Source organism: Scyliorhinus torazame, chromosome 6 (assembly GCF_047496885.1).
Source record: "Scyliorhinus torazame isolate Kashiwa2021f chromosome 6, sScyTor2.1, whole genome shotgun sequence".
NCBI lineage: Eukaryota > Metazoa > Chordata > Chondrichthyes > Carcharhiniformes > Scyliorhinidae > Scyliorhinus > Scyliorhinus torazame.
In genome coordinates, this window is record NC_092712.1 from 216,016,309 (window position 1) to 216,034,616 (window position 18,308).

The 18,308-nt window shown below is 43.2% G+C and overlaps 1 protein-coding gene across 3 annotated transcripts in view; it reads right to left on the reverse strand.

The window, feature by feature from the left end:
- tax1bp1b (Tax1 (human T-cell leukemia virus type I) binding protein 1b) overlaps window positions 1-18,308 on the reverse strand; it is a 155,360-nt gene that overhangs the window by 26,936 nt on the left and 110,116 nt on the right. For all 3 annotated transcript variants that reach the window (XM_072509399.1, XM_072509397.1, XM_072509398.1), the window contains 3 exons: window positions 8,612-8,707; window positions 8,029-8,206; window positions 7,712-7,854 (listed from right to left, as the gene is read on the reverse strand). In XM_072509399.1, the coding sequence (XP_072365500.1) occupies window positions 7,712-7,854; window positions 8,029-8,206; window positions 8,612-8,707 (417 nt within the window). The remainder of the gene's footprint in view (window positions 1-7,711; window positions 7,855-8,028; window positions 8,207-8,611; window positions 8,708-18,308) is intronic.

Sequence of the window (18,308 nt, forward strand, 5' to 3'; positions counted from 1 at the left end):
TTAAACCTGCATGATTAAATTATTTGTCATGATACATTAATGCACCCTGGAAAAAATGTATTCATGACAAATTAGAAAATATACTATCAGAGCTAAAATTATGGAAATTAGTTGCAGTAAAAGAAAAACCCCTCCTTCTAACTAAATTGCATAAAATGGAAACTGGTGAACAATAAATATACTTCCTGTATGTATAGAATATAAAACCAAATATCAAATAAATTATTTTGACTATTTTGCAATTATAATTTCAATCTGGCATGAATGCAGTTCTAAAATCAGGAGAATTCAGTTTAAATGTGCCTGATTAATTATAATTATTCTCTTGTATATCTGGTTAGATGACATATCTATTGAATCCAACACAAATTAAATCATGAGAGCAATTGTGCGCCTAAAAGCGTGTGATTGAATTATATTGGAATTAGCCTCTAAAGCAAAGAAAAAAATATTAATTTTTTATTCTTTAAGCACCAAGTGGTTTCATGTTCGGCATTCTTTGCCATTCTGTAAAATCTATGACGTACATTCCATTATCTTCACTGGTGACCCACAGACAATCTGCTTATTTGAACACATTAGAGTCCCTCTGTCTCATTACAAAAGCTGAGTTATGTCAGCAAATGAGCACAAGACACAAGAGCTCTTCCTCATGGGTTTGCAGAAGGGCAAAGAGGATCAAAGACACTCGGATCGGAGTGAATATGGTGCTAATTAAACTGCGGCAGACGACTAAAAGAGCTCGTCATGTGCAATACGTGCACCAGGAATGGTCATATTAGAAATGCAGAATGAACACCAAGGTAGGTAACATGACCAAGTGCACATTTCTATTCTTTCAATATGGTGTGAAAGTTGTGACAGTTTCTCTAATTATATGCAGTAATAGACAGAAGAGGTCAAAAGTCAGGTAGGTGAAAATCATTTTCCTTTCCTCGGATGCTGAGCCCTAGGTTTGAAATCATGCCTGTCTGAACACTGTTCAACTTCAACAAAGGTTAATAGCAATTAAATGCAGCAAACTAGACTAAATGAGAAACAGGTCGTGATACCACTGTACTCGGTGTGAACAAGAAGAGCAGAATTCCAAACAATGGAGCTCTGCAAATAATTAAGCTGCCATTGTGAAATAAAATATTATCCCCTCCAAACAAATGATCAATACACATTCAAGTTATCCGTGGGAATCAAATTCAAGTTAAATTAATAGAACCAATGACAATTACATAGTTAGCTCCCAATGCTGGAGGTGTTAACTTAGCATTCACACATGCTAATATTTCTCTTCATCTCAGCTGTTGCTGAAACTCTCATGAATACTGTTGTTACCTCTAGACTGGAGTATTCCAATGCTCTCCTTGCTGGTTTCCCACTTTGCATCTTCCATAAATTGGACGGCAGCCAAAATTCTGTGCCACCTCCAAATCAAGACCCACTTACCTATTCAGCACTTGATGATCTTCGTCACTTAACCCAATCCAGCAATACATTCAAATTTAAAATTCTTGTCAAATCCCTCTATGGCTTCACTCCATCTATCAATATACCTTCTTCCAGCTCCACAATTCTTTGCTATCTCTGCATTCCTCCAATTTTGGACTCTTGCCCTGCCCAATTCCTATCATTCCACCATTGAAGGGCTTGCTTTCAGCTGTCTCGGTCTTAAGCTCCAGAATTCTATCCGAAAACACTCCCAATGCTACCTCTCTCTCTTGCTTCCATGAGCTAATTGACAATGACATCAGGTGGTACTTACTCAGCAATAACCTGTTCACCGATACTCAGTTTGGGTTCCACCAGAGCCACTTGGCTCTTTGACCTCATTACAATCTTGGTCCATACACAATATAGGAATATAACATATATTATATATACACAAGCATTGGGGAAACCTGTTCCTTCTCGTGAAAGAATCAAGAACAAGAGGGCACTGATTTAAGGCAACTGGCAAAAGTTATGGCTAATGGCAGAAAAATGTTTTCACAGAGCTAGTAGTTATGATTTGGAATGCACTGCCAGAAAGTAAGGTGGAGGTTCAACTGAGGCATTCAAAAGGGAATTATAGTTATCTGAAAAGGAAAAATGTTCAGGTTTACAAGAAGACAAGGAATGGCACCAAGTAATTTTCTCATTTCAGAGACTGGTGCGGACATGATGGGGCAAATTACTTCTTTCTGTGCTGTAATAATAACTTGAGGGGAGATGGGAGCGCCTGCACTTGAATCAAGGCAACACTTGAACAAGTGAGGCATCAAAGAGCTCCAGCAAAGCTGATGTCAGCCAATGAAAATCAGTGGAAAGCTCGTCACTGGTTGGTGTCATGCTTCGCACAAAAGAAGACTGCTGTGGTTGTTGCAGGGCAATCATTTCAGTCCTGGGACATCGCTGCAGGAGTTAGTCAAGGTAATATCTTAGGCTCAAACATCTTCAGTTTCTTCAAAGACCTTCCCTCCATCATTTTAAAAAATATAATTTTTATTCTAATTTTCACAAAATACAGGAAGAAAAGAACCCCCCCCCTCCCCGTATACATAAATAATAAATTAACAGCCATCATTAACACAAAAGCAAATATACACGCCCACTCAAGAAAAACAAACTGAGCACCCCCCCCCCCCCCCAGGTTGCTGCTGCTGCTGACCATTGTCTACCGTTCGGCCAGGAAGTCCAAGAACGGTTGCCACCGCCTGAAGAACTCTTGCACCGATCCCCTTAAGACAAATTTCACCCTCTCTAATTTAATAAACCCCGCCATATCGTTGATCCAGGATTCCACGCTTGGGGGCCTCGCATCCTTCCACTGAAGAAGAACCATTCGCCGGGCTACCAGGGACGCAAAGGCCAGAACACCGGCCTCTTTCACCTCCTGCACTCCCGGCTCCTCTGCCACTCCAAATATTGCGAGCCCCCAGCCCGGCTCGACCCTGGAACCTACAATCCTCGACACTGTCCTCGCTACACACTTCCAAAAGTCCGCCAGCGCTGGGCACGCCCAGAACATGTGGGTGCGGTTTGCTGGGCTCCCTGAGCACCTAACACACCTGTCCTCGCACCCAAAGAACCGGCTTATCCTTGCCCCGGTCATGTAAGCCCTATGCAGCACCTTAAATTGTATGAGGCTGAGCCTCGCGCAAGAGGAGGAAAAGTTCACTCCCCCCCAAGGCATCCGCCCACGCCCCCTCGTCAATCTCCTCACCCAACTCCTCCTCCCACTTACCCTTTCGCTCCTCCACCGAGACCTCCTGCATCACCTGATACGTTGCCGAGATCCTCCCCTCTCTAACCCACACCCCCGACAGCACCCTGTCCTGGACCCTGCGTGGCGACAACAGTGGGAACTCCACCACCTGCTGCCGAACAAACGCCCTTACCTGCATATATCTGAAGGTGTTCCCCGGGGGGAGCCCGAACTTCTCCAGCTCATCCAGGCCAGTGAACTTCCCATCCACAAACAGGTCCCCCAGGCTTCTAATATCTACCCTGTGCCAGCTCAGAAACCCTCCGTCCATCCTCCCCGGGACAAACCGGTGGTTCCCCCGTATCGGGGTCCACACCGAGGCCCCCACCTCCCCCTGTGACATCTCCATTGCCCCCAAATATTGAGGGTAGCCGCCACCACCGGGCTCGTGGTTTACCTCGTTGGAGGAAGTGGCAGCGGCGCCGTCACCAGCGCCTCCAGGCCCGTACCCACACAGGACGCCATCTCCAGCCTCTTCCATGCGGCCCCCCCCCCCGCCCCACCCCCATCACCCACTTACGCATAATCGCCACGTTTGCGGCCCAATAATACCCACAGAGGTTAGGCAGCGCCAACGCCCCCTATACCTGCACCACCCCAGGAACACCCTTCTCACCCTCGGGGTCTTCTGTGCCCACACAAACCCCATAATGCTCCAATTAACCCACCTGAAGAAGGCCTTAGGGATCAGGATGGGGAGGCACTGGAACAGGAACAAAAAATCTCGGGCGCACCGTCATTTTAACTGACTGCACCCTACCCGCCAGGGAGAGTGGCAGCACGCCCCACCTCTTAAACTCCTCCTCTATTCGATCCACCAGTCTCGTGAAGTTAAACTTATGCAGGGCCCCCCAACTCCTAGCCACCTGGACTTTCAGGTACCGGAAACTCCTCTCCGCCCTTTTTAGTGGGAGCTCACCAACCCCCCTCTCCTGGTCCCCTGGGTGAACAACGAAAAACTCGCTCTTCCCCATATTGAGCTTGTACCCGAAGAAATCCCCAAACTCCCTGAGAATCCTCATCACCTCCGGCATTCCCCCCCACCAGGTCCGCCACACATAACAGCAAATCGTCCACATAGAGCGACACCCGATGTTCCTCCCCACCCCGCACCAGCCCCCTCCAATTCCTCGACTCCATCAATGCCATGGCCAGGGGCTCAATCGCCAGTGAAAAGAGCAGGGGGGACAGGGGATACCCCTGCCTCGTCCCCCGGTGTAACCAAAAATACTCTGACCTCCTTCGGTTCGTGGCCACACTCGCCACCGGGACCTCATACAGCAAGTTAACCCACCTGACAAACCCCTCCCCAAACCCGAACCTTTTCAGCACCTCCCACAGGTACCCCCACTCTACCCTATCAAAGGCCTTCTCCGCATCCATCGCCGCCACTATGTCCACCTCCCCTTACACCGCCGGCATCATTATGACATTCAATAGTCTCCGTACATTCGTATTCAGCTGTCTCCCTTTCACGAACCCAGTCTGATCCTCATGAATGACCTGCGGCACACACTCCTCTATCCTCGTGGCTAAAATCTTCGCCAACAACTTTGCATCTACATTTAGGAGCCTGTATGACCCACATTGTAGGGGATCCTTCTCCCGCTTCAGGATCAAGGAGATCAGTGCCCGAGACATCGTCAGGGGCACCTTCTCTCCATCATAGGGTCAGAAGTGGGGCTATTCATGGATGATTGCAATGCTTAGTACCATTCACAACTCCTCACAAGCAGTCCGTGCCCGAATGCAGCAATACCAATTTGCAAACCCCTTTATCACGCACAGCTGAGTGCATTCTAAGCAGGAAGACAGTTCATCAACATTATACAAAAGGGATCAACTACTTAAAATTACGAACAGGTTGATTTCTTATGGCTGTTTCTTCAATACTATAAACGTTTGATGTTTTCTGCAGTTGTTCAAAATTGCAACGGTCTACAGGAACTGATATGGCAGGGGAATGAGTTTTTTTCAGACTTAAGCTTTCTGCACAAACCAGATGCTCCAAGACATAGGTGCACTATTACCTTTCTAATTGAAATACAGCATGAGGAACAGAGACCACAGTGAGCAGGATAAGCTGCTGGAAGAGTGTCAAAGAGGGAGAAGGACTCTCAATCTCGGGTGCCCAGGGAGCAATTCACTTAATCAAACTGCAACAAGAAACAACGTAATAAAGGAGCTTACTGCAATCTGCCACCTGCTGCAGCCACAACTGGAACCTCAGAGCAAACCAAGAAACACACTACAAATGGCTGTGAAAGTGAGCACAACAATGAGCGTGTGTGTATCTCTAGTTCAGAGGCTGGAGTTGCAAGATTTCTTACAATATCTCCCTGCCCATAAAAAGTAAACTGAAAGAACACTTGGCTTCCAGGAATTGCAGGCCTCCATGTGGTGCAGGGTATTATATATGGCATGAACAGTGTGCCATACCTCCAACTGAGGTATTCTGCAATGGAAGGGATTTCACTCCATTTGCTGCTTTGTGGCCTTGGCACTGAATCATACAGGACAATATCTGGCATCCTGGCAACAGCAGTGATGCCGTAGTTCTGTGGAGGCCCTAAATTTGAGCCACCACAACTAAAAACAAAGATGGCTACCGGGAAGGGGGGGGGGGGGGGAAGAGAGAGAAACCCATTTCCTCATTTGCTAACTGTCCCACATCTTGGCTTCGCTTTGTTACTGACCAGCAGAGCATCCATTTGGCCACAACACAAAAAAGCCATCACAAAATGAAACATTCCAGACCAAGTTTTAAAAAATAACTGAAAAAAGGCCACTGGGGGGGGGGGGCTGTAAATTGCCTTACAGACTGCACCATCTTGGCATGAACAACAACCTGCAATATTTGGCACTACAAAGGCACCGGTGAAGTGGGAGGGAAAATGCTATGCTGCTGAGAGGGACAAAAGTGTAATGTCTCATGGAGATATTGCCACTCTCCCGGCTGGCCCCTCAAAAATGTTAGCAATCTGTTGGAGCACAGATTGCTAGACTGCTGTTTTGCCTTGAAGCCTCTGACTGTACTATAATGCACAGCCGTTGTGTCAGCAAGCTGACCTTGAATGACAAGAGGGGGCATAAATAAGAGCATGCTTGCACCACTGAAGCTTTTAAATCAGAAGTGCAGGGCAAGGAGGAAGTGCAATGAGAGGAGGAGCGTTGAATATACAGTAATCTTTGATGGTTTCAGCCCTGTGGCAATGGCCAGAACGATCGTCTTTCTGGGGAATCGGTCCATATCTGGTTCACTCCTATGGTTTCCGATTGTGCACTACCTTGCCCTGCATGAGAGGGGCAAGTGTCAGTGAATAATGTGCAAAATCTTTGGGTGTTGTGACTGTCACGGTTGATTGAATTGCTCATGGTGTGTGCAAGCTGTGAGAAGCAGTCTGCAATTTGTAGCAGTGCAAAGTATTTGAGAGTAAAATGAAGCAACAAATGTGAAGAATGAGTTGTTAATAAGTGAGTGATGGGTGTGTTGAACTGATCAGTGTTTGAGGTTAGTGGTGCAAATTGGTTGGATATGGAATTTGGAGAGAGATTCACTGACCTTGACCACTTGTGTGAGGTCACTGAACTTCTTGTGGAATTGCATCTCAGTCCTCGAGGCTCGTCTCCTGGCATTGACGGCCACAGCTATTTGCTCCCTTTGTCTTGGGAGTATTTATCTGTCTGCTCCTTTCCATGTCCTCCCAGAACACCTTCAGAGCAGCACTCTTGGAATCTGCTTCCTCCCCTATTGTAATGTTTGTCAGGTCAGTCATGTTCTGCTTGACAGATGAGTCATAATGTGCTACCCCTTTAAGAAGTGCAGGTGCACCTGCAGCATTGTAGGCTATTTTTAAGTGGTGCTAGTTATTCACGATATTGTCCCCTAGTTGATGCGTCAAGCCAATCAACATGCAGTTAGTGCTGACTGGATGTTGAAACCATTGTAATTAGCAGGCAGCACAAATTTAACTGCCAGTGTTTTATGTAATGTTGGATTTGAATTATGAAAATTCCAGTACCTGTACCAAATAAAAGTGAAAGTTATGTTGGCAGGAATGTAAATTACCTCTGTGGCGTTAGTTATTACTTTGTGTTATATAGCATAATAATTAAATGGGTCAACATATAATACTGTCTCGATTGTTTTCGATCAAACAAAAAAAAAAAAAGAGAACACAACTGGATTTTTTTTTTGGCCAATGCAACACAACAATACTGAGCATGTACGAGAAAAAATCGTCAGTCATCAGATGTGTGATGCATGAGTGGTATTAAAAGCACTACCCTACTTTATTTAATTATATTTTTGAATGTATGAAGCTCAGCAAAACGCACACTTCACTATTGGCATGAACCAACTTTGTTCCTGAACCAGGTGGCCAGAAATTAATGATACACAGTAGCCCTTTTTGTTGCAGCAAACAGATCATAATTTCCTTTAAAATCAAATGACAATCAATTAGAACTTGCATTAATAAGCTCATCAGGGTCCTCAAGTCCATCTGGCCTACTGAAGTTGCGAGAAGGTTGGCTGCAGACCACAGTGCTGTCCAATCCCCATGAGGGAATCCCTCTTGGCATTCTACGGATCTCATCAAGATAAAGTGCACCATCTGCTCCATGTGAATTCAAACACATCACAAAAATTAGTTAATGTGCTGATGATAACAAAATCCAATGTGATCTTAGTAGGAAAAAGTACTAAGCACAGTTTTAAGAAAGGTTTCATACTGGTTACCATCAACATAAAAGTAATATGAGGAGTGGCTACCTCAATAAGCACCAACCTCTTCCAGGCTCTGCATACGGGTTTCCAAATTGCAGTCCAGGATGTTTCACAGGTACAATAGGAGGGTCAGAAGAATATGGATTGGGATATTGTAATATCTGCTGTGCATCTTGAGGCTTTGAACTTTGTGAGTTTTGCTCTTCACTGTCATGCCGACTCACTTCCCTTGAACATTCCTAAAAAGAGGAAGCAGTTAGTAATAGAATAAAGTATACACCTAGAGTTGAATTAATGTAACTTGGAAGTTGTATACTTAGATTATACAAATTACATCAGAAAAATAATTTCAAATTTAGGTAACCCACTTATTTACTCTTTAAACGGATTACCAGTAGTGCAACTGTACAGCCCACGATGCTACAGCCCACTAACTGATGCACCTACATTCTCTGCTGCAGGAAAAAGTATTGTTCTTTGCTGCATTTTCCAAACAATTTCTGGTGTCTGTGGGGTAAGCGGGTATGTGACAAGCAACCAAAAAAACCAAATTTGAATTATACATAGTAAGATTTTATACTCTAAAATAATCGCTTCAAGTTTCACAAAAGGAATCACGTTAACAAACTACTTGAGCCACTTGCCCGATTGAGTTCTTCCAGTATTTCTTTTTCTTTGTCAACGACTGCCAATTTTGCTTTAAGTTCCTTTACTTCCTGTTCCTTCTCTGAAAGCAGAATCTGTAAGATATAGTGCAAGGCAAGAATCATGAAGTTTGTGCTTTATTTCAGTTTTAGTTCAAATGGGAATAGTGTTGTGATTTTGTTGAATATTTGAAATTACAAGCATGAACAAAGTTTAAAAGGCAGCTTGGCTTTGCAAGGGTGCTCTCAAGGCAGTCAGGATTGAAGCGCTGCACCTCCAAAAGATACACAAATACATATCTCACCAATCATAAAAAACATTCAATTACAGAGTTAGGGTTCTGGAGTCTGTTCTGTCATTTAATAGAATCACAGCAACCCCACAGCCATATCTCCACTTTCCTGCCTGATCCCCTTATCATTTGATTCCCTTAGAACTCAAAATTCTATCAAGTGACTGGACAACAGAAATCCTCTGGGATGGAGAATTGCAAATATCTAGAACTCTCTGGTTAAAGAAATATCAGGCTGGATTCTACGTCGTCGGGATCCTCCGCTTTGCCAGTAGCGCACTCACGCCTGCAGATTTCCCAACGCCGTGGGGGTGCCCACAATGGGAAACCCCATTGGCTGACTGCCGCGATGGAGGATCCCATTGCTGGCAGGGGCACGCAGCACTAGAAAACAGGCGCTGTGGGACAGAGAACCCCACACATTGCATCCGAAATGGCCATTCGGTTACTCTGATATTATGCCCCAGAGTTCTAGACTCTACAGCCAGGTGGAGCAACCTCTTGTTCTGAGGGCTTAACAAAGTTGAGACTTGCATACTTCAAAGAGATCACCTCTGATTCTTCTAAGTGATAAATTCTATTTGCCTCACTTCATAGCTCAACTTGCGAGGAGGAATCCCAGGAATCAATCTAGTAAGCCTTTGATGAACCATCTCTATGGCAAGTTTATCCTTCCGGAGAGAGACCAAAATTACATTGTACTCCAGGTGTGGTTTCACAAAAGTTATACAACTGCAATGAAACTTCTTATTTTGTACTCTCGCCTCCCTTTGCAATAAAGGCCAACATGCCATTTGCCTCCTCAACCTCCGTAACCTGTTTGTTAAAGGGAAAATCGTACTTGCTATATTTCTTATACAAGGATTTTAAATCCTTCTGAACACCAATATTTCATAGTTTCTCACCATTTTAAAAAAACAATTGTTTTTCCAATCTCACCACCAAAGTAAATAGCTTTGCATATCCCAACAGTATACTACATCAACCACTCCTTGCCCACTCAAATAATCTGTCGATATCCTTATGCAGATTCTTCAGACAGGGTTTTCTTTGTGAGCTTCTGAATCCCACCTGAACTGCCTGGGAAACAGTCACGTTTTGCGATTTTCTTTGGGGGTCAATTAATGGCTGGAGGGCAAGCTAACCATCTAATCAAGCTAACAATCCAATTAAGAATGGCGTGCCGGATTGTGAAGCTGGAGGGCAATTCAGAACCTTCCATTCAGAGGAACACCAGGATGTGATGGCAGTTAAGTAAGGGAGAGGGCACTTCAAAATGGAGGCACTCTATCTCAAATTGTTTTAAATTTAGATTAAGAAAATGGCTTTTGCAGCCAGGCCATCACTGTGGAGGGAATAACCTCCCCACACGATGATCTGGGGCTCCTGAAACACAAATAAGAGGGGAAAGTAATCATAGAATCCCTACAGTGCAGGAGGCCATTCAGCCTATCGAGTCTGCACTGACCCGCCGAAAGAGCACCCTACCTAGGCCCACTCACCCTACCTTATCCCCATAACCCCATCTAACCTTCGGACACTAAGGGACAATTTAACATGGCCAATCTACCTAACCTGTACATCTTTGGATTGTGGAAGCAAACCAGAGCACCCGGAGGAAACCCACGCAGACACAGGGAGAACAGGCAAACTCCACACAGGGTGCCACCCAAAATCATGGGAAAGGCGCATTTCTGCAGGGCAATAAATTTCAAAGAAAAGGGTTTCTGAAAGTGCTCAATTAGGTAGCAAATGCAGAAGGAAAACTAAGAGAAATAAAGAAATATGTCTATGGCATGAATGATGCCTCCAGGGGGTGGTATTTTTCGGCAAAATCAGTTTGTTGAAAATAGACTGTTCTGAACTGGAAGCAGATTTCACAATATTTTATTAGCATCATATTTCTTACGGTGTGCTACTGTGTAATTTGAGACAATTACATATGAAAAGCTTACAAGAACACCAAAACGTCTCCCCCCACCAAAACAAATTTCAATCCAGGACAGGAATACAACAAAAGTAAGGTCTTAACTCTGTTTTGGGTCAAGGTTTAGAGAATCCCAAAGTGTATCATGGAGTTCACCTGACCCACAACTTTTAATAGATTGTGGTATGGGGAGCACACGGCCCACTCTACAAGTGTGCTATGTCAGAAATGGAAAACACATCAGGATTTACATTCAATACTGAAAACATTTATAATTCTGAATTCACCAAATGATTAAGAAATAGTCCATCATGGCAGAGATCAACAGTACAGCTGCTTTGGCTGACTTCAGCTGCAACACACTGAAAAACGAAAAGACAGAGACACACCCGAGCTTTTCTCAAAATGAAACTAAAAAGCAGAACCAGAGCTCAGCTCCACCCACACTCTGACATCACTGCAGTAACATGAGCAGCCAAACATTTCTTAAAGCGACATTCGCATGACACCTCCCCCAAAGAAAAAAAATATAAACCATTAACTTCAAGATGGTTTCATTTTTCACCTTTTCACCATTCTTGAGAAATGCACACAGTAAATATACTTTTTCGTTTAAAAAAAACCACACTCAAACAGGTATAATAATAGTCTATTTATTCTTTTTGTTCTTCCTCCAACTGAAATCCTTCTCAATTAAGTCTCTTTGAACAAGAAGGTCTCTGCACGATCTGTCCATTTCTCTAGGCGTCGGCATTTCCCTAAAGTCAGATACTTTAGCTCAATCTGATCGCAGAGTCCCTTGCAATTCTCCAACACAGGAGCATTGGTTATCACAGCTTTCAGGCAGTCAAATGCCTGTTGAATGTCCGCTGTCCATTGAAATTTGCGACGTTTCTTCAGCAAGTCCATCAGTGGCGCAATCACGCTACAAAGCTTTTGCACAAATGTTCGATCAAATCCACTCATGCCAAGAAATCGCAATATTTCCCTTTGTCTTGAGGGTATCGGAAACTCCTCAATAACTGTTGGTTTCGCATCCCGTGTGACCATTCGACCCTGTCCGATTGTATGGCCAAGGAAAGCGACTTGGACTTTTCCAAATTCACTTTCGGCTAGGTTTATCACCAAACCCACCTCCTGAAGTCGATCAAATAACAGATGTTTTAAATGGTCTTTCCATGTCTGGCTAAAAATTACCAGATTGTCGATGTATACAGCACAATGGGGTAATCCTGAATCGACTTTGTTAGTTAACCGTTGAAATGTGACTGGAGCGATTTTCATGCCAAATGGCATAACTTTGAATTGGTATATACCATCTGGAGTCACAAAAGCTGAAATCTCCTTCGCCCTTTCGGATAAAGGTACCTGCCAGTAACCTTTAGGTAAATCCAATTTGGAAATAAAAGCAGACTGTCCCACTTTCGCAATGCAATCCTCCAAACGTGGGATAGGATAAGAGTCCGTTCTTGTAACTGAATGAACCTTTCTATAGTCCACACACAACCGTTGGGTAACGTCTGGTTTAGGTACCATCACTATGGGTGAGCTCCATTGGCTGCAACCCACTTCAATTGCGCCATTTTGAAGCATACTCTCAATCTCTTTGTTGACCTGTGCCAATTTTAAAGGGTTAAGTCTATATGGATGCTGTTTGATTGGAACAGCATTTCCCACATCTACATCATGTATAGCCATTTTAGTACTTCCCAATTTATCTCCACAAACTTGCCCATGTGCTATCAAGAACTCTTTCAGGTCAGTTTGTTCTTCCTCTGGAAAATAACTCAACAGTTTATCCCAATTTTTAAGAACATCCTCATTTTCCAATTTAATTTGAGGTATGTCAAATTCAGTCATCTGGATTTTGTTCGTCACTTTGAGTTAGAATCATTAAAACCTCCTCCTTTTTCTCTCCTCCCCTTTCAAAGTACCTTTTAAGCATTTCACATGGCACACACGGCGAGTCTATCTGGTGTTTTTACCACAGAATTCACCTCACTTAATTTTCTTTCAATCTGATACGGTCCACAAAATCTAGCTTTTAAAGGCTCACCTACCACTGGTAACAACACTAAAACTTTATCTCCACTGGCAAAACTACGAACTTTGGATTTCTTTGTCTGCGACCCGTTTCATCACATTTTGTGCAACTTTCAAATGTTGTCCAGTCAATTCACCTGCTCTATTTAATGTGATTTAATGTGCCCTAAAATGTGACACGTAATCCAATAGTGCAACTTCCGATTTCTCACTCACCAATTTTTCCTTAATCAATTTAAGTGGTCCTCTTACCTCATGACCACAAATTAGTTCAAAAGGACTCATTAGGTGCATCCTAATTGCAAACAGTACGAATGGAATTCCTTTATCTCAATCCTCTGGATAATCTTGACAATAAGCCCTCAACATTGTCTTTAATGTCTGATGCCACCTTTCTAATGCTCCCTGCGATTCTGGATGTTGTATTCCTAAGCTATCCATAACTTCTTTGAATAACCTTGAGGTAAAATTTGATCCTTGATCTGATTTTATTTCTGTGGGTAATACATATCTAGTAAAGAATTAAAGTAACTCCTCCACAAACTTTTTAGCTGTAATATTACACATTGGAACAGCCACTGTAAACCTAGTAGACACATCAATTATAGTCAAAAGATATTGATTCCCACTTTTTGTTTTAGGAAGCAGTCCTATGCAATCAATTAGGACCCTTGTAAAAGGTTCCTCAAATGCTGGAATGGGTATTAAGGGCGCTGGTTTTATCACTGCTTGAGGTTTCCCTATCACTTGACATGTGTGACATGATTGACAAAATCTAACAACATCTTTACGTAGTCCAGGCCAATAAAAATGTTTCTGGATTTTAGCTTGAGTTTTCCTTATTCCCAAATGACCTCCCACTGGTACCTCATGTGCAATGCGCAACACCTCCTTTCTATACCCTACCGGCAATACCACTTGATGAACTTTTGCCGACTTTTCATCTGCCTGCATATGTAAAGGTCTCCATTTCTCATCGACATCACTTTTATGGTAATAACACTCTGGTATACACTCAGATTCCTCTTCCGTGTATGCTTTCTGATACATCCGTTTTATTTCTAGATCTTTTTGTTGTAACTCCGCCAATTTTCCTGAACTAAAAATATCCGCCTCATCCTCCACCTGTTCTTGTTCTTTTTCAACCATCTGATCAAAAATCGTTTCTGATAAGTGCACTTCAACTTCACTCTTTGATTTCCCCTCTTGTCTTAACCTGTGACTTTGCGACCTTGTTCCCACACAATCCGGAAAAATCCCAGGATATTCGTCCTTCAACACTTCAGTTGTCTGATTTTCCACTGGCTTATCAACCACAGTAGGCATCACTCCCACCTGCGATCCAGCTATATCATTACCCAAGATAAACTGTATTCCTGGACAAGATAGTTCCTCTATTACTCCAACTACCACTTCACCACTCTTCACTTGACTTTCCAACCTTACCTGATATAATGGAACGCTACTCCTCTCACCCTGAATTCCACATATTACCACCTTTTCTGGCAACATTCTTCCCAACCTACATAACTCCTCATCTCTTACCATTAGAGATTGACTAGCTCCAGTATCTCTTAAAATTGTGACTTCTTTACCTGCTCCTCCTGATACAAGAGTAAACTTTACCCACACAAGTAAATTCTTGAAAGACATCTGGCACCTTCTTATCAATCACCTCTTGAACAATCTGTACAATCTTTTGCACCTCCTTAGCTTCCCTTGGGCTTTCCTTTACCACTCTAACAAACCCCACTGTCTTATCCTGTTTTACCACATCAGCCTTCCCAGTACTTTTCTTCAACCACCAACACTGTGACTTTACATGGCCTAGTTTATTAGTGAAAACATTTGAAACTTTTCATTTCTTTTCCAACCTCCTAGATTTCTTTTTTAATCTGAGGTACACTCTCCTTATTATCTCTCATCAGATCACCTTTACCACATATTTCTCATGCCCCCAGTTTCTATCCCTCACAGGCTGAAACTGATGTCAGAAACCAAGCTTTGATTTATGAACTAATTCATAATCATCTGCCATTTCTGCTGCTAATCTCGCAGTTTTAACCCTCTGCTCTTCCACACGAGTTCTCACTACATCAGGAATTGAATTTTTAAACTCCTCCAAAAGTATAATTTCTCTGAGAGCTTCACACGTTTGGTTTATTTTCAAAGCCCTTATCCACCTATCAAAATCACTCTGTTTGAGCCTTTCAAACTCCGTGTATGTTTGACCAAATTCTTTCCTTAAATTTATAAACCTTTGTCTGTAAGCTTCAGTCACTAGTTCATATGCACCTAAGATGGATTTTTTTACCTACTCATACGTCCCAGATACCTCCTCCGGTAGTAATGCAACACTTCACTAGCCCTACCTACCAGCTTTGTTTGAATCAGTAATACCCACATGTCCTGTGGCCATTTCATTTGTTTAGCTACCTTCTCAAATGAAATGAAAAAGGCTTCTACCTCCTTCTCGTCAAACCTAGGCAATGCTTGGACATATTTAAATAGATCCCACCACACCTTTGACTATGGCGCTCTTTCTCACGATCCTCATCACTATCATCCAAGTGCACGTTTCCCTTTACGCCTGCCAATTTTAATTGACTGTCATGTTTCATGGTCATTTTCTGAAGTTCAAACTCTCTACCTTTTTCCCTGATCTGTATCTCCCTTTCTTTTTCTTTTTGTTCTGCTAGGGCTATTCTTTCTTTCCTTCTTTCTTCTCTCATCTTTTCGCATTTTGTCAGGTAATGTTAACTGCAATGTTTTTGCCAAATCTAACAGTCTGCTTTTAGTCTCTGTCCGTAAGGTACTGCGTGTGATAGTCTTCACCCCGCAAAACTTCAGAGCCTCTGAAAGAGCCATTGGCCATAACACACTCCCCACTTAAACTAAAATACCACACCTGAAAAGCACCCACAATATGCTCACCCCTCACTGTCTTTAAGTTCACTAAACCAATCCAATAGATAGACTTTTATCCCCCTCGTGCCCCCAATTGTTATGGGTCAGGGTTTAGAGAATTCCAAGTGTATCATGGAGCTCACCTGACCCACAACTTTTAATAGATTGTAGTATGGGGCGCACACGGCCCACTCTACAATAGTGGTACTTCAGAAATGGAAACGTTCTTTTTAAAGCAAAACAATGTTTATTCTATGAACTCAAGTTAACCTTTTTAAAACAAACAGTGAATATCTTAGCAACCATTAATTCAAATACACCCCCCAAAGAGTAAAACACTAAGTAATCTGTATGCTGTCCTTTTAACACCCAGAAGACTTAACAAACCTCTAAACAGAAGCACATCAGGGTTTACATTAAATACTGAAAACATTTATAATTCTTAATTCACCAAATGATTAAGAAATAGTCCATCATGGCAGAGATCAACATTACAGCTGCTTTGGCTGACTTCAGCTGCAACACACTGAAAAACAAAACCAAAAAGAGAGACACACCCAAGCTTTTCTCAAAAAGTGAAACTAAAAAGTTGAACCAGAACTCAGCTCCACACACACTCTTGACATCACTGCAGTAACATGAGCAGCTAACCATTTCTTAAAGCGACATTCTCATGACAACTCTACGAAGGTCTGTCAGGAGCTTTGCAATTTCATTGTGACCTACGCGATACCACTGGTGAATCTTGTAACCGTAGGTGAAGAGGTAGATTGAGAGTCTGAACATGAGCGTCCCTCTTCCACCCACTTAGCAGAGTCAGCTGGCAAAACTGGAAGAAGGGGAACTACTTCCTGTGTGAACACTCACAGCAGCATTACCTTCAGCCATGTTATCTGTAACGGTTGCTGACTCCAAAACTTTTCCTGATTGAGTCATAACGTAAATGAATATGGTCTTTGGGTCTGCGAACAACTCTTCAGTGTTGCAGTTTCACGACCCAAGATACCACACCACTTTGTTTAAAACTATTCCCGGCAACCACCTCCATTACCACCAAAGTTCCTAATGTAAACCTGACCATCTGATAGGAACTGCCTCTCTAGGCATGGAAGCCATGTTGCTCCTTTTACTTCTTATCTCCTGCTCACTTTTCTTCTCATGGCATAGGGAACTGTCCTGGGTTTGAAAACGTAGTCTGTGGATCTACATACAATTTCACAGTAGTACCAGTTCTTCCTTGAACACGTCGGGATACGTCAACATCTGTGCTGAGTCTGCACATTCTCCCAGTGCCTGCGTGGGTTCCCTCCGGGTACTCTGGTTTCCGCCCACAAGTCCCGAAAGACGTGCTTGTTCGCTGAATTGGACATTCTGAATTCTCCCTCTGAGTACACGAACAGGAGCCGGAGTGTTGCGACGAGGAGATTTTCACAGTAACTTCATTGCAGTGTTAATGTAACCTATTTGTGTCAATAATACACAACCTCCTTGGTCACCTTAGTGTACTTTGATCTCACCCCAATTATTTTTTTTTAAATAAATTGAGAGTACCCAATTATTTTTTTCCCAATTAAGGGGCAATTTAGTGCAGTCAACCAACCTAATCTGCACATTTTTGGGTTGTGGGGATGAAACTCATGCAGACACGGGGAGAATGTGGAAACTCCACGCAGGCAGTGACCCGGGACCTCAGTGCCGTAGGCAGCAGCGCTAACCACTGAGCCACCGTGCCACACTGATCCGCCCCAATTCAATGGAATTTTGCAAAGCCAGTTATGCCGCAGCAAACCCGTCCCCTTCCCTTTGACCACCAGATGTGCCCCTGCTTCTTGACTGTTGTAAGCGACATGGACTTCTGACGCCCAAGTAACGGGATGCACTCTTCGGTGTACGTCCTAGGTTTGATTTCTACTGGAGGAAGGGCTGGTGCTCGGTTAGAGCCCCACATCGCCTTGTAGTTCTCTTCAGTAATAACAGATGCAGAGGTCCTTTATCCGCCTCAATCTTGATTTGCTTCCCATGCAACATCACTGTAGTATAAATAGGCTCATGTCCACCTCCATCTTGATTTGCTTTCGATCCACCACCACTGTAGTATAAATAGGCTCTGCTCACGCCTCAGTAACATTAAACATATTGTAAACATGTTCCTCTGCCTGCTCCACATGGTGGATAGCTGATTGGCCCATCCCTGAATTTAAAATTTTCTTGCTCAGCCTTTGCAGCACTGCATTCTTCGTTAAATACATTTCTTGTTGCATTGGTGACAAACAGCGTCTAGAATCTTGCTCTGATTTGCCTTCCACACCTAAAACACTCCACTGCTTTAACTTTTTTTCTGTAAGTTTATTTCTGTATTTGGTGCAGTGCCCCTGCCTGGGCATTACTATTAGCCTGGTGAATATGTCAAGCACTGTTGGCAGCCATTTCCAAACCTTGGGAAAGTTCCAGAGCCTGCTTAAAATTCAGTGTGGCTTCCAACCAACACGGAATATTACCCTCATTAATACCACAGTCCAGCATATCT